Source organism: Stegastes partitus, unplaced genomic scaffold (genome assembly GCF_000690725.1).
Source record: "Stegastes partitus isolate 25-593 unplaced genomic scaffold, Stegastes_partitus-1.0.2 Scaffold184, whole genome shotgun sequence".
Classification (NCBI taxonomy): Eukaryota; Metazoa; Chordata; class Actinopteri; family Pomacentridae; genus Stegastes; species Stegastes partitus.
In genome coordinates this window covers 469,764-486,961 of record NW_007577915.1, presented here as the reverse complement: position 1 = coordinate 486,961, position 17,198 = coordinate 469,764, and the positions used below count along the sequence as shown (strand labels likewise).

General features: G+C 45.2%; 2 protein-coding genes across 3 annotated transcripts in view; one reads left to right on the top strand and one right to left on the bottom strand.

Moving 5' to 3' along the window:
- marchf5 (membrane-associated ring finger (C3HC4) 5) overlaps positions 1-5,391 on the top strand; it is a 28,984-nt gene extending 23,593 nt beyond the window's left edge. The window contains exons 4-6 of the mRNA XM_008280173.1: positions 204-387; positions 841-1,007; positions 3,495-5,391. Coding sequence (XP_008278395.1) covers positions 204-387; positions 841-1,007; positions 3,495-3,611 — 468 coding nt within the window. The 3' untranslated portion in view covers positions 3,612-5,391. The remainder of the gene's footprint in view (positions 1-203; positions 388-840; positions 1,008-3,494) is intronic.
- Positions 5,392-5,433: 42 nt separating this feature from the next.
- ide (insulin-degrading enzyme) overlaps positions 5,434-17,198 on the bottom strand; it is a 35,962-nt gene continuing 24,197 nt past the window's right edge. For both annotated transcript variants that reach the window (XM_008280172.1, XM_008280171.1), the window contains exons 20-25: positions 16,044-16,211; positions 15,271-15,543; positions 14,181-14,242; positions 10,393-10,465; positions 10,242-10,309; positions 5,434-7,707 (exon numbers count right to left, since the gene is read on the bottom strand). In XM_008280172.1, coding sequence (XP_008278394.1) covers positions 7,612-7,707; positions 10,242-10,309; positions 10,393-10,465; positions 14,181-14,242; positions 15,271-15,543; positions 16,044-16,211 — 740 coding nt within the window. In that variant the 3' untranslated portion in view covers positions 5,434-7,611. The remainder of the gene's footprint in view (positions 7,708-10,241; positions 10,310-10,392; positions 10,466-14,180; positions 14,243-15,270; positions 15,544-16,043; positions 16,212-17,198) is intronic.

Sequence of the window (17,198 nt, the reverse complement as noted above, 5' to 3'; positions counted from 1 at the left end):
CTCCGGCAAATGAAATCACAGAGAACTCAAAAGCTTCCTGTTTGAAGAGTCCACACTGTAGTTAGATATAGACCCGGTGAATTCACAGTAGCCTATTTGTGCTCCTGTTTTTTTTTATAATTCTTTGTCATTTGTAAGTAAAAGTCATTAGTTTGGCTTGTCTGCGGTAGCTTTCCATTCTGACCATCCCCTCTGCTGTCCAGGTGGTGGGCCATAAGGAGGGCCTGGATGTGATGGAGCGGGCCGACCCTCTGTTCCTGCTCATTGGGCTGCCCACCATCCCTGTCATGCTCATCCTCGGCAAGATGATCCGCTGGGAGGACTACGTCCTGCGTCTGTGGAGGAAGTATTCAAACAAACTGCAGATTCTCAACAGCATCTTCCCAGGTCGGTGCACAATGTTTGTACCTTTCAGACTTTTTTTGTTTAAAATGAGTTGAAGTCGCTCGTCTTCAGGCTTTTGTTTGACCTTATTCAGATTACAAGACATCCAGGCAGTAGAAAAGAGGGTTTTGTCAGTGTCATCAGTGTGTTTGTTGACTAGAGAATGTTACAGAATGGATGCAGACAATGAGTCTAAGTTACCACAACCCTCTGATACAGAACAGGTTTTAAACAGTGCATGAGGGCTGTTCATGACCCATCTTCTGCAGTAACGGTTCATCCATCACAGGAACTTTTGCTGCCGTCGGCCTGTGCTCATTTCATCAGAGTTGTAAACACAGATGAATAAGCCTCAGGCTCTGACCCAATGACTCCCTGCCCAGATCACTTTTAGTCTACAAACAAAATGAATGTTTGATCTGGCTTCACGCCGCTGCCCCCTGTGTGTGTCTGCAGGGATTGGCTGCCCAGTTCCCCGGATCCCGGCGGAGGCCAGCCCCCTGGCGGATCACGTGTCGGCCACACGGATCCTGTGCGGCGCCCTGGTCTTCCCCACCATCGCCACCATCGTGGGGAAGCTCATGTTCAGCAGCGTCAACTCCAACCTGCAGAGGACCATCCTGGTGGGTAACGAGCAGAATCATCAGAAAACTCTCAGGAAGGAGTTTAAATAGAAGCTTCTTTAGTGATCATCACAGCACGAGTGATTGATTCCAGTATATAAATGTAAATAAATCTGTGGGGACTTTGGTGAGCTAATCTCCTTTTTGTTTTGTCTCACTACTGAATAAATGACTGGGCTTTAACTTGGGTGAACTGTGCAGCATATGAGCGGTTCATACGTAGGAGAAACCTTGTGCTGAGGACAGACGGGGAGCCAGAGTGACTCATGTGATCTGGGATACACTGAACACTTTGTCCTCATCTGCTGCCCCGTCTGACACAGGCTGCTGCCACCAACGGAAATCTTTGTTGTTATACTTTCACGTGCACATGAACGAGAGCGAGCGAACGAGCTTCATCTTAGTTTGATAAAAGGTGTGATCAAGAAGTTCAGAGTCGGTGTCTTAAAAAGTAAAACTGTGATCGTGATGTAGATGTGTCTGTGCCTTGTGCATTGATACGGTGCTCCTGCGTCCTACCCAAAGGTCCAGTTCTTTAAGCGCATCAGAGACCATCTGCGTTAAACTAGAATTTCATCTTGAAGCAGAAAGCCGCACAGAGCTACGTCTTATGAGCTGTTGTGGTGTTACAGCCCAAAGAAATCTGTGCATAATCACTGTGCTGAGAACGTACATACAACGTATCGGAGCAACTTCATGCTAACGAGTCACAGTTCTGCTCATGTTCTCCCTCAGACCAGTGAACGGGGTCACAGCAGCACTCTGCCTTCACAGTCCGACCCTGGATGACTGACTCACGGTGCTCCTCGTCCACTTATGAAAGCTGCAGTAGACTCGACTCTTGTTACCATTAATGATCCACATAAAGCTCGGATCATCCAGTGAAATCACAACTTGTCAGTGGTCAGAAATCACAGTTCCTGGTCAGACAGAATCCTGACACATGACATGTACGGCTGCTGCTGCATGACTTGTGCAGCAGGAACAATCTGAGCTTTTTCACTGCACTTTGTAGATTTGCATATTTAAGGTTTTAGAACGAGGTCCAACAGGTTTTCTGTCGTGTTGTTTTTTTTCTTCTACAACATGTCTCAACGCACAGAGGAACATTTTAAGCCTAGATTTGAACTCAAAGCAGGAGTGTAATTGAAGTGAACATTTCTGGCTTCTCTTCACCTTCTAGTTCTATTTTAGTTCTGTTTCAGTTTTCACAGAACTATCAGTTGTAAATGTTGTTTCTTCTAAATGAACTTAACACTGTAAAGATTAGTTTGCATCACCACTTAATCTGTCAAATATTGATTTAAATGCCTCAGAAAAGGTGGAAATACACATTGCAGCTCAAACTGAACGTGAGAATTAATCACATAGACATGGTATACAGCCCAGTCTGTACCATCCATCCATCTATTATCTATACGCCACTTAATCCTCATTAGGGTCATGGGGGGCTGGAGTCTATCCCAGCTGACTCAGGGTGAAGGCAGGAGACACCCTGGACAGGTAACCAGTCTATCACAGGGCTACACTTAGAGACAGACAACCAAGCACACTCACATTCACACCTACAGATAATTTAGAATCACCAATTAACCTCAACATGTTTTTGGACTGTGTGGGAGGAAGCTGGAGAACCCGGAGAGAACCCACACTGCACGGGGAGAACATGTAAACTCCACACAGTAAGATCCCGGATGTTCTCACTGGGTCACGAACCAGTGACCTTCGAGCTGCGAGGTGACAGTGCTAACCACTGAACCACCTTGCAGCCCCCAGTCTGTACCCTGCTGCTATATTCTGTGAGAAGTTAGTCTTTCTGAAACAACAGCAGGTGTCGATGGGCCACTATCCACCTTAGCAGTCGTCATCAGTCAGCGTGTGGGGATACAGAAACTGTGAAGCCTTCAAATGACTTGTTTTGACCATTTTCATTTGAATTCTTTGAAAACACAAAAAAATCAGCAAATTTAAGACGCTAGCTTTATTCAGCGACTCCAGGTTTTGCTGCACCGTTGATCAGTTATTAGAGGAAGTTACCATCAACTGACTCGCTGATTATTAGACCAACAGTTCCACAAAAATCCACACGTTCCTGTGAGAAACAATCAGAACATTGTAAAAGCTCTGAATCAAATAAAACCGTCGGAACACTGAACCAGCCAGATTCCTCTTTCAGGTTTTTAAGGCTGCTCCTCGTCACGACGTCAGAAACTCTCCTCACTGTTCAACTAAACCAACATATGCCAGAAGCACTATTGTCAGTGTTTTCTGGAGTTCGGTGCTCACAGCAGAACAGGAAACAAGCATGGCCCCTGTGTTAGCGCGTCTGAGGCGGTGGGCGCTGTCATGTGCCTGATAGTCGGCGTGAAATTAAAGCAGATCTTCTTTAAGCCAGCGGTGGGGAGAGCTTTGATGTGTTGAGCTGAATCTGTCTTTAAGCTCTCTTTCAACACACACTGATGTTTTTTTTTCCCGTTCCTCCTACAGGGAGGTATCGCCTTTGTGGCCATCAAGGGGGCGTTTAAGGTGTACTTCAAACAGCAGCAGTACCTGAGGCAAGCCCACCGCAAGATCCTCAATTTCCCCGAGCAGGAGGAGGCCTGAGGAGGCCCAGCCGTCCACAGGGAGGACGGATGAAGCGCACACCTCTGCTGGAGGGAGGGAGGGAGGGAGGGAGGCGAGGGTTTGAACTGAGCAGGACACGCTGGTGAACCAGACTGAGAATCACCCTCATTACCTACTCCTCCTCCTCCTCCCCCCCTGACCTCACCCCCTTCTCACCCACTCCGGAGTAGTTCATCACACCGTCGCCAACATCACGGATCCCCACCGCCGCCACACGCTGTTGTCTTTTTTTAAAAACTCGCGACGCTTTCGTAAGGTGAAGACGGACTTCCGGAGCATGTTTGCAGCCAGCGTGCAGTTAACACACACGTCAACACACACACTGTTTTACCAAGAACTGTGTGTGTGACGAGCGACAGGGTGGATGTGCTTCAACAATCACATAACTAATACTTATTGTAAACTTACTATATTTTAAAGAGAGAGAGAGAGAGAGAGAAATGCGGGGCATGTGTAATTAGAAAGTTTTATAATAACAATAAACGATTGTTTTATAATGTTTATTTTGTGAGAACGTCCCGTCGGGGGTTCATATCGAACGAGGATTTCTGTTCAGTGGGTGGAATGTATTAAACGATTAAACGTGCGTAACATTTGTGAATATTAATGCAAACGACTAGGAAGCATTTAGAGGAAACTTTGTCGTGACACTAAAGCTAACCACGTAGAACCGAGCACACTGACCAGATGACCAGTTGAATCACAGGTGTGTGTTTTAGACCCTGATTTTCTTCTTTTTTCCACCATTCACATCACATCACATGCCTCTGCAGTGTTCAGGATTCACCTGTCCCTTTTTTTTTTTTCCACTTTACAAAACACTCTCCTGTCGCAGCGCTCCGGGATTGGTCGAGCCCGTTGCCATGACGCGCGGATGAGACAGATGTTTTTCACATGACGGTCATCGCAGCACTTCTCACTGGGAGGTGGTTGGACTTTTTTGCTGTCAGTTTTATTTTACAGTTCAGCTTTTCTCTTCCCTCCACCAGCACAACGACGATGATGATGATGATGATGATGATGGGACTTTTGTGTTGTGTGTGAACCATAGCTCAGGTCAGACTGTGGTTCTGTGCTAATTACCATGCAGACAAAATTGAAAGCGAGTCATAGGAGCAGCTGAGACTTCTGGTTGGACTCTGTGTGGAAATTAAAGGGTCAGTTCACACAAACGAGCCATATTTTCCTGCTTACGTGGTACGTAGCCTGAGCGTGTTTTCACTCCAACACTATGAGATTTTATTGAACTGGAATTGTGATTTAGGAGCATTTCTTCGGTACAATGAAGGTGGACTCTAATATTTAAATTCTCTTAATACAACAGAAGAACGTGTTGAAGCTGGAACTCACAATCCGGACAAACTAAACTGTGTGTACGAGAGGCCAGTGTGAAGATAAGGCTCGTTGCATCGAGTGAACTGACTGACGCCACTTTTGTTTTAAATCACTGGGATGTGATTGTTGCCATTTTTCCCAAACTTAGAAACAACCCATAACTTGCTGTTGATACGAGGATCTCTGTTCTGTGAAACGGCACAACGCACAGCCGACTACTTGGGATATTTAACCTGCACATGTAAAACCGTGCCCGCTTTCCAGGCGTCCTCCTACCACCCGCGAGCCACAGCTTTCCCCTCCCATTCCCCGGTGTATCTCCACTCTGCCAAAACAGACGTGAAAGTGTGAACTGTGTTGTACACACGTTGCTTCTGACTTCTATGGTATCAGTTCTGTGAATAAATGTATTTTTCCAAAAAAACGTTGCACGTGTCGAGACTGCAGGGATGGAAAACACAAACGCTTCTATTCAGTTGTTTTATTCATTAGAAACACACAGGAGACAAAAAACTCAAAATACCAGCACTCTTCACCAGCCCATGAACCCAACCAGCCAATCACAGTCTTATGTGTTGCTAAATACATCCAGAATTCAAAATAAAAAGCTTGATTTTTTTTTTTTTTTCCCTAAATGTAAACCACTCACTAAGTACTTCACAAGGTAAACAGTGCACGGCCCGCCCAAGCCTGATATGTAATGTTTCTAGAATGCTGTGAAAACTGCTTGGTCACTGCCTCCCAAACGCTGTGGAGCTACTGCCTGTGGGAGTGAAGGACGACCTAAGATCTGCTGCTGCTGCTGCTGGTTGTCTTTGGGTTTTGACCACGAGGAAATAGTGCCTTCTAACACAGTAGCAGTTAATGAAGCGGGGCCTCGTTTGAAATCTAAAAAGTTGAAATGGTTTTTGAGACGTAGTAAAATGCTGGAAAACATTGAAGAAGCTTTGGATGCAGCACAATCACACCCTTTAACCTTTTATCTGTACGAAACCCTTAAACGTGTGAGCGAGCGATGAGCCGGGCCTGGAGCAGGTAGAGAGAGGAGGAGGAGAAGGGAGGAGGGGAATAAAATAAAAACAGTGATTTTTGGCTGTTTGAACAGAGCGGTTGGCAGCTCCACCAGCAGCGGTTTTAACTCTGCGAAGCTGGTTAGCACCTGAGAGAGCAGGTCACGCTTGCATGACGCTGACATCACCACCAACGCCCCGGCCGCCAACACAGTCCTCTGCTGGAGCCACGTCTCACTGTTCCCTGTCCACCACATTAAGTTTATTGCTTTAGTGAGAGAAGTGCATATATTCAGAAAAATAAAAGTCCCAACTGGAGCTTTCCTCAAACTCCCCCCTCCATTGTTTTTTTAGACATCATCATGAAATGTTTTTCAGAGAAGAAGGCGGCTAGCTGCTTTGTTTGACATCTACGCAGTAAGAGCCAGTGCACATCCAACTATTTAGGGGGGGTTTAAATCCTCCAGGATTTTTGCCCTGAATCATACAAACTAACCGACGACCCCCCCCCCAGGAAAGGCACAAGCTTCAGGAAGTTTCACATGCAGACACTGAGTCTCAAAGACGTCCCCAGAGCTTCCAAAAAAAAATAAAGTCTTGTTTTATCTCTACAACTCCTTTGAGTTTTCAGGATTTGATCAGATTTGCGACGTGAACAAAGTACGAGTGGAAATGACAAAACCAATGAAAGTGTTTTTTATTTTAATAACTAATAAAACTGAATGATAAAAATAAAACAGCATGGAGGTACCCCTGAGATGTCTGAATTACATACTACTGTAAAACGCAATCATAATAAAAAAAAAAAAAAAGTTTAAAAATTTTCGTGGTTCTGTGGTTAGTGATTTAAAACAGCTCCTCAAAGGGTCCCAACATTTTACCAGTGTACAGGCAAAAACATTTCCAAACATGCAGGGATTAAAACCAGAATTATAAGGCTTTAGAAATGCATAAATTTGAATAAAATATTCCGTTTGAGCGAGTGCATCTATTGTGATAACGTCGTCAGGAGAGCTGCGGTGCCTCTGAGAGATGCAGTCCAACGAATAATAAAAGAGAAGACCTTCGTGGAGCGACTGTCTTTACCCTCTACAGCCCCCAGTTCATCACAATAAACCTGCTATCCATTCCTCAAAGCAGCATGTCTGAATAATTCAAAGAAAACGCCTCCTACTGTGAAGCTTCTGCAGTACACTTGTTAACAGGGATCTGGCCCCTTGTCTTGTTTTTTTTAAAGTTGTTTTCTAGTTCTTCTACAACAGCCTACACAGTATTGTGATGCGCGTGAGTGTTGCATCTCCTTGTAGAGACTTTTAACATGAGGTGACCTCTATCGTTACCACGGCTACGTCCACGGTCTCAGCTAAACTTTTTGTGATTTCGAATTTGTTTCCGAGCATCTCTTCTAGTGGCTCCGGCCTGCCGCACACATTCACATGCACCCGCGCAAACAAACACACACACTCATGCAGGCTCAGTCCGATCGAATTCTTCCTGATGGGGGGGAGGAGGGGGAAGGAGAGGAGGGGGTGGAGGGGTATGGGTGTGGGGAATAAACAGAGCGGGGGGTGGGGGTCCCTCCCCGGCGTCCAGCCCCCTCGTGCCGCCGCCGTGTGTCGACCTGCCAGCCTCGCTCACAGTTTGGCAGCCATGAAGTTGATGTGGGGCTTGACCAGGGGGAACAGAGGCAGGCTCCTCTTGAACTCCGTCATGTCCTGAACCACCGTGGGCTGTGGGGGGGAGAAAAAAAAGAAGAATTCAAGTTTCATTCTTTCATTCCCACTCAGACATCAACCTTTAGCCTCTGTTGTGGGCAGCCGGTTTGCTATGCGGTCTGAAATCACTCACTACATCCTACATAGTGCAGCATACGGGGGGTTCACCATCATCCAGCGCTGTCAGAATGTTAAGTTACACATGTTACATCCTATATAGTGCACCCAAAATATCCCACAATGCACCGTGAAAAGTAGTGTCCAGCCAGTGGTCCCTCACTGACCATCATCTCAACAGTCTTCAGACTAAACCAGACTTCCTCTTCTGCAACAAAGCCTCCTTCACTCATGCTGCTAAACACACCCTCGTCACCATGACAACACTCCCGATTCTGGACTATGGTGACATCATTTACAAACTGGACACTCTCTATCACTCTCTTTGCCACTAACGCTCCCTTCCACACTCACCACTGTGGCCTCTACAGGTCGGTGAGGTGACCTTCCCTTCATACTCTTCACCGCTGGTTTCATTCCATTTACAAATCAATTCTGGCCAGACACCTCCCTGCCTGTCCTCTCTTCTTCACGTCGCCCATAATCCTTATCATACCAGGTCTAGTGAATACATCATCATCCCTAATACCTCTACTTTTTTTTTTGCTTGCTGTAACTCCTTTGCAGCAGCTAACGTCTGGAACACCGTACAAAACACTCTCAGACTCTGACTCCGTTCACCACCTTCAAGCTTAAAATCCAACAGACTGTAGTTGACTGTTGCTCCTGCCGATCACGCCAGACTTTACTTAAATAGTTATTTATTAAAATAATAAAAATTTGGCACTGCACGTAGAAGAACGAGACGAGTGACAGCGCGCAATCTCCTCGTTAAACTTTGAGTAATTAGGTCGTATTGTTGAGTTTACTGACTACCAAGCAATGTAATTACCTGTAAATCACAAATCACGGCTAGCAAGCGACTTAACAGCTCGAGTAGTGTCTGAAATGTTACTGTGCCGATGCGCCCCCTACCTAGTGGTCCCTACATAGGGAGTAGGGAGTGAGTGGGTGATTTCGGACACAGCCACAGAAAAACGCACCTTTGCACGTTTCTATATGGCTGACTGCACTTTTTTCCAGAATACAGCAGCTGGTTACAGACTGGGCTGTAGCATCGTGTCACTGACTGGTGTGGCGAGCACAGTGGGCGGACATGGCACAGGATTATTGGAGAACTTAGAACTTCCTGCTGTGTTTGGGCACCACTAAAGGGACATCAAGTACACATCAAAGCCCCTCAACAGTAGACAGCAGATGGCGGTGACTACTACAGCTCTTTCATTGATGAATTATAAAGGTGTGGATGAAGGAGTCTCTCTTCATAGCAAACACTGGCTTTGTTCTCCAGGCAGCTGTGCAGTGAGCCTGCTCAGTCCACACGGTCAGAAATTTTGGGCGGCATGTGGACTTCCACTTGACTAGATGACAGAACCGGCATCCTGACTGTAAGCATGAACGGGCCTCAGTGAGTCTTCTAGTAGCTTCTGAAGCCTTTATTATGCTCCCTTGAAGATGTGAAAATCAACAGCTGTGGACACCATGGGTGCAGAATATTATACTACTGCTAGTCCACTGGAGTCCACTCATGCAGTACGCCATAACTACCTCCTCCGTGCATGCACACTACTGCTGTGCACTATTGCCCTTGTAGCGTAGACGCTGTAGAGGACTCTGGCAGGCGTAGGGAGACGACAAAACTGACATCATCTGGACCCTAGCAGACCCTTGTGGACTCACATGTAGAAGGAATCATACGAGCTTAACTTGGCAGAAGTGCCGATACCAGCAACAGCTGCTGTAAAATTGTCTTTGTCTGCTTAAAGCACTTCATCAAACATAACAACAACAAATCTGCCCTTTTCTCAGGTCCAGCTTTTTGGCCGATTAACTCTGCCACCAGCAGAAGGTGGTGGAATAAAATACTGATTTTCTTTCTGTAACAGCCGGCTTCAAATGAATTGGCTCCTATTAGGGACATCACAGATATACACACTTATTTTAAGGCTCAGAAACGTCATAAAAGAGCAGAGTATGAAATCAGATGTGTTTGGTACCACTGTCAGCTGTGAAATGGTCAATATTTAGTCAGTATTTATGAGTCCTGAAGGAGTCAGTCCAACAGTGATGTGTTTAGTAGTTTGGGGGAATTTAACTGATTAAGGAACAAAGTACATGGAGCTCCAGAAACAGGTGGAACGTGTTAACAGAATCAATCCATCGTTGTTTTGTCATGTGATTTGTTGACAATATGGCCTCTAAATGATTTTTTTCGACACAAAATTAAAACTGATAAATCCCGATTAGCCATGTGAAGATACTAAAGTCATGCTGCAGGAACTGTAGGATTTGACCTTTATTTTACTCTACCTCTTAATTGGCCTGCTGTAAATTCAAGTAAAAAAAAATCTGATTGAAGTTGATGGATGTCAGTCGTAGGAAACAGTCAGGTTAACAAATAGAGCAGTTTAAACAAAGACAGTGATGATTACCTGTGGCAGGGAAGGAGCGGGGGCCAGGTTGACATCGTTCTGAGCAGGGAACTCGCCCACGATGGGACCTGGTCCACACATACACAAACACACAAGTCAAGGAGAGAGTAAATGAAGCCTGTGCAGCCATCACGTATGTACAGATACTCACAGGAGTCCATCTCTCTGGAGAGGACGTGCACGGACACCTTGTGTCTCTTCGGGGCTTCGACCGTCAGCCGTTCCTGCGGAGACAGACGCAGACAGGTGGGGCGACGCCTCATTAGCATAACCTAATCCCTTTGTTTCATTATTTAAATGCTCACATTCAGTTCTGGGGGAAACATAATGGAATGACTCATCGCTGAGTTAAACACGTTTTGTGAAAGTGTTGCTCCCACAGAGGAAGCGGCTCGACAGGGCCCGGATGGCCGCGTGTTTCTCCCGTCGAGTCTGGGATCAGTTGTGACAGCCCTGTGGAGATTTAGCTCCGCAGTCGGGCCTCATCACTGTCTCTGGATGGAGGATTATATTAGACTGAAGATTTGGCTCGTCTGCAGTCAGACTGCGTCAACTCAGGCAACCAAAAATGAAATAATAAAAAAAAAGAAAAGAAAAGAAAAGAAAAGAAGAAGCCTCTGCGATTGCTGCTGATACGACATTAGAAATGCATTAGGTTTATTCTGCATGGGGGCTGTAATGGTTTCTGCTGGGCTGAGATAATGCCAATTCTTTCTGCGGCCGTGTGTCTTTTGCCCCTTTATCCCCTTTGAAACAGGCTGGCTGGCTGTCATTATGGCAGCTGATATGCTGTGAGCGTCCTGTGTCAGTGTCACCTCCACGGCTATGAATAGAAGCAGGAGGCCGGAGGAGATGAAAGCTAGGAGGGCAGACTGAACCCAGGAGAACCATGTGTATCTGCACACACACACACACAAATAGATTCAGAGAAGGCGGTGCAGTATATTGGACCAATAATGTTCTTTAATCAAAAATGCGATGACCGTCCTTTCACTGCTGTGTAACCGACCTGACAGACACTACACAGCTCTGGTAGCTACAGACGGAACACGATTCTACATTCGAGCTCTATTATTGGCTCACACAAGCTTTCTTATGTTGTCTGAAAATTCTGTACTTTCTAAACAGTTTCTGATCCCCATCTACCCACTGATACAATTATATTACAACGTCTCAATTAATGCATGAACAAAGAAAGCCCATCCGTGTCCGTGCATGCAGTGAACACAGCCTCCGTCGTCATCCAGGTGTTCATGCAGGTCTATTTAATTGTACTCTGGAGGCTTCAACCATCCCACATGGCGCTCAACAGCAGGTGCAGCTGGAACGGACCTCAAGATGTTCACATTTCTAGTTTTAATTGTTCTTTTTTTGAACTGTAGCTTGAAGCCAGCAGGGGTGAAAAAGTCCTTTTACTGCTCAGGGAAAAAAAAATATGGCTTCCATGACAACTGGGCTAGAAGGTGGACCTTGTGGTTGCAGTGTTGTTACTGGGCCATTTTGTCTGACACAGGAGTGTAGCAGGTAGTGCAAATATACATAAATAATCACACTGATTATTGCCTTGTAAGGCTGTATGTCTGATAATTAGCAGCTCCAGACTAAGTGTTTACATTAGTTGCACCATGCAGTTTGGTGCTGAACAACACATGAAGTATTACAGGCGGCTGTGGCTCTGGTGGTAGAGCGGGTTGTCCCCCAGTCGCAAGGTTGGCGGTTTGATCCTCCACAGTCAAAGTGTCCTTTGGCAAGACACTGAACCTGAAGTTGCTCCCAATGGCAGGCAGCACCTTGCATGGCAGCTCTGTCACCATTGGTGCATGAATGTGTGCGTGAATGGGTGAATGAGAAACACATTGTAAAGAGCTTTGGGAAAGCGCTACATAAGTGACCATTTACAGTTTTTGTCTGTTTCCATACACACTGGCAATGTCTTAACACATTATGCAAGTGATTGGAAACCGCAACAAAGCTGCAGGTAAATGTTTTGTAAATGCAGCCTGATCGTTTTCATCAGCATCATCTAGGACAGTGGTGTTGAACTCCGGTCCTCGAGGGCCGCAATCCTGCATGTTTTAGATGTTTCCCTCTTCCAACACACCTGATTCAAATGATCAGGATCGTTATCAGGCTTCTGCAGAGCTTGATGATGAGCTGATCATTTAAATCAGGTGTGTTGGAAGAGGGAAACATCTAAAACATGCAGGATTGCGGCCCTCGAGGACCAGAGTTCGACACCCCTGATCTAGGACTTAAAACTTAAACTGTATTCATTCAGTCATGTCTGAGTCCTCACTGCTTCAGGTAGCTGCCGTGGTACGAGGGACTGCTCTGCTGTTATCGCACAGGACGAGTTTCTTTATTTAACATTTTGGAATCTCAAAACTTCCTCATCAACAGCACCGTTTCCAGCCATGCTTCGGCTGCACTCTTTGCAATAAATACAGAGCATAACATTGGCTGTTATCTCATCGTTTCTCACAGGTCGAGAATTAGCTTGTGGAGACTCTGTTTAGAAGCAGAGTGGGACTTGGGTTGTTTTCTACAATTCCTACAAATACAAATGTCTCGTGAACGTCTCACAGACAGTCTATTGGCAAGTCCTGCGATTTAAGGAGTTTCCATAAATGCCTCGTATGCATTGGTTGATACAATTTACCAACGTTCCCATAACACCTGCTACTTGGTGGCTGGGCACAGAGAAGCATCTAGACCCATGCTTACCAAGAATTAGTTAGAAAAAGTCAAATAAACCACACTAAAGTCTTATTCACCTAAATAAATAGGAAACACAATCATCTTCCAGTCTGCTTTGCTCTGTTTGGCTCTTTCCTTGTGCAGGTGGAGAAAGCAGAGCAGTGCAAGCTGAGTGAGGTTTTTGTTGTTTTTTATATTTGGGAATAGTAACTCTGGATCTGAGAAAGGAAATGTTGAAGCCAGACTTTAACAGATGCAAATTAAAGATGATAGTAACACACATGCCCTGCTGCTGTACCCTGAAATGAAGAAGTCCTCGCTTTTGTGACTTTCTCTCATGAATGAACTTTATCGTCCATCAGTTAACCTGCTGCCACCGTTAACTTGCCAAAATCAGTCAGAACCACCCCCATGTGAGCTTGAAGAACATTGTGTGTCGTATAATGTGTCTGTTTTTTCATTTCTACCTCTCGGACAGACCTGCTAAATGAAAATGTTCAGTCCCACCTGACAGATTTCTGGTTGCCTGCATGACCCAGATGTCTTTTACGCTGGAATCCACTTCTTGTCAGTTTATATGATGATCAGTAGTATGCATCAGGTTAGCTGAGAATTTCTCAAAGGTTTACAGCGGTGCCATTTAAAAAGTCATCAAAAATTAACAACGGATGAATTGTGTGTATTTCATCGTGAGACAGTTCAAATGTGCATTTACCAGTGGTTGATAGACCCTGACAGAGCCATAAAATGAGGGCTTATTGTTGTAATTTAAGTAGCCGCCTCCTAATGACGCCTCTGCTGTCGGTACGGCATCACCCACAGCCGCAAAGTACCGCAATTAAAGTCAAATGAGCCTCATAATTTAAAGCTGTTCACATAAAACATGGGCAGTTTGGGGAGGAAATGCACCCAGGGAGTTGTTTTATCTTCATTTGTTGTAATATGTCATAATTTCCTCGTTAGATAATAAGCTACAATTCTTCGGCTCCAATTTGTTTGATATTTATGGTTTCAACTGCAGAACATGTGAGGATTCAAATATTGGAGCTCCTTATTTAAAAAGAAAGCCACTAAACTAAATCAGTCTGTACAAATTGTGAGTTGACTGTAAAAAGCCAAGAACAGAGGCGTCAGTTTGAGCAGCAGCACAGAGGGACTGGGGGACAGGAGGTCGCGTCACTGCTCACCGTCTGTCAGATAAAGTTAGAGGCATCACACGACATACAGTCATAAACTACTTACCCTGTAGAAGTTCATTATGTTTTCTTTCGTCAAAGTCTTCAGATATGCTACTTCAATGTTATCTGCAACACAAGAAGAGTTCACATCACTGTAGTCCTTAAAACCTGCTAAGTGGCTTTCAGAGAGCCCATCTCGTTAGCTTTAAGCCAACATGCTACAACTCCATTACACTTGACATTACCACCGACCACGCAGGAGGACAGTTTCACTTCATGTCAGTATGATTTGAAAATGAAGAGTGATCCATCATAGTGAAAGTAAGTCGGCTAATTCAGACCGAGGGTTTATTGCAGCATCATACGGCAACTGAAAGCAGCAGGTGTCTGATAAAATGTCTCATATTAGCGTGCTGCTTGTTGAATCATCTGATTTACTCAATGTAATATTCATGATGTAAATTTTTCACTTATTTGTCTTGCGTTTGATTGTTAAGCATTGCACCAACAACAACATTCACCAAGAGCCAGTAAAGTGTCTCCTGCCCAGCTGTTCAGTAAACCAAAGCTTTGAAAATGGGGAAAAAAAAATGAATCTTTTTACACTAATTGTACAACATGATTACAGAAACAAGCAAAGAGAAACTAACAACAGCTTCTCTACGTTCTTCCATGGCGCAGACTGTGTGTAAACTCTTATGTACAGAGTGTCGTATGTTTTTCTGTGTCCTTGGCATTGAGCATGCTAGCTGGCCTCGTTCTCCTGACGCGCCCCTCCTCTAACTTTGCTAGTATCAGTAATCACCACCACTCCCTTAGCAGCCTTTCAACGTTGCCATCACTCAGGGCTTTAGGCAGATTACTAGTGAATCAGGCCCATTACAATCCATTACTGCACTCAGGAGAGTGCTGCAAGGCAGCGCTGTGCTATGGCTGCAGATTATTTCAGGCTTTAATCGATCCCAATTTGTGCAGCTCTAAGCAACATCTTGCTCACCTCTGGGATCGACCGACATATTGATAACTCTCAAGAACTCGCCTTCGCCTTTCTCTGTTACACAAGCTGGTGGATCAGGAAGGGTTGCATCTGGCCTAAAACCTACACATAATTAACAGTTAGCAGGGAGGTGAAGAGGACTGCAGGGAGGCCTCACCTCTGTCAAAATTATACTGCTGGGAGATGATCTCTCCCCAGTACTTGGCACACTCAGCAGACAGCTTCTTAGGCTTGTCCAGACGGCGGATGGCCAGGGCCTGGATGTGTTTCTGGAAGGCTTCCTCGTTCATCTCCTCCACGGCCTTCTCCATAGTGCAGAGGAAGGCCTCCACTCGGCTCTCCAGGTAGTGAGGCGCCTTCTCCGACTGGATGATGAAGCGCAGGCCTTGCACCCCGTTAGCCCGCCGGGGCCCGCTGAACACGATGTAGCCTGGAGGGGTTGAGAGGATGTCAGAGCTCAGCAGAAACAGGAGGCGGGGTAACTTAGTTTGTGCAGAAAAACTGTTCAAAGCACATTCTGTTCCCAGCTATCAACTTTATTTTCAAATACCCATGTACGTACAGCTTTTAAGGGGATAATTAAAAAAAAAAAAAAAAAACTTCAGTTGCATTTTTTCTGTCTCTGTATTTGCCTTGATATAATTTTCTGGCACTATTATTACAGCAGTACTTCCAAGCGAATGCGACTCAGAGGCACAATCCATTTAATACGAAAGTTATTAAACATCATCGTGGTTGATAGCACTTTAAAAACTTCACTTATATGCTTTCTGGTGATTATAGAATAATTTCTAATTGCTACGAGCAGAAGAATAAAAACAAAAATCACGAATAACTACCAGATCTTAGAGGCAAATTTAACACAGTCGCCTGAGTTTGTTCCTGTCTCGACACATCTTGAATACGCTCCATCAGTGTGCTGTGGCTCACCCAGCTGTTCTTTGGTTCTCAGTGTGTTGAAGCAGGGCTCAGAGATGATCTGACAGAACAGCTCCAGCAGCATGTTGTCGTGGGTGGTCTGCATGTCGGTCTGGTAGTAGATCTCAATGCCGCAATTGTTGTGCACCTCATTCCTCTGCTGGTAAACATACCAGCCACCTGAGAGGAACAGAAGAATATTGGTTTGTTTTTCTTCCACCACTGTAATAACAAAGTAAACACGTTCACTCTCAGATGCATTGCTGACACAAACTAGAATTGCCGTCCCTGCCAACCGGTCCAGAGCAGCAGAGGGAAATGGGGAAGGCACAGGAGAGGTTGTAGGGATGGAGAAGGTCTGAAAGGTTTATGTGAGGCGTATGATATGTGAATCTGACTCCGTTCTTTGTTTCTCTTAATAAACTTGCACGCTTTCAAGTCCTTACATTTATTTTCTGACTGCGGACAGACATGGATGTAAACTGCGTAGTTTCAGACTCCATGTGTGCCAGAGCCTTCAGCTGCTCTGCATCACAACTTTAGACCTGCTACACATCCTTTACTGCACAGTTCAAATCACAACTTAAACATATTTGAATTTAGAACAGCACACCTCAGCTGTAATTTGTTATAATGTATGTCGTATTGACTCCAATTGTATTCTTGATGCTTTATTATCATCTTATGACACATATTGGTTTATATGGTGTCATTGAGTGTTTTTGAAAGATGCACACAAGTACATCCATCCATCATCTATACACCACTTAATCCTCACTAGGGTCATGGGGGGCTGGAGTCTATCCCAGCTGACTCAGGGTGAAGGCAGGGGACACCCTGGACAGGTCACCAGTCTATCACAGGGCTACACTTAGAGACAGACAACCAAGCACACTCACATTCACACCTACGGACAATTTAGAATCACCAATTAACCTCAACATGTTTTTGGACCTTGAGGGAGGAAGCCGGAGAACCTGGAGAGAACCCACGCTGCACGGGGAGAACATAGAGACTCCACGAAGAAAGATCCTCACTGGGACGCAGTGACCTTCTAGCTGTAAGGCAACTGTGCTAACCCCCGCTCCACCTTGCAGCCCCCACACAAATACAACGACTCATTCTTATTTCTTGTATGTCTTCACAGGTTTGACCGATAAAACTGAT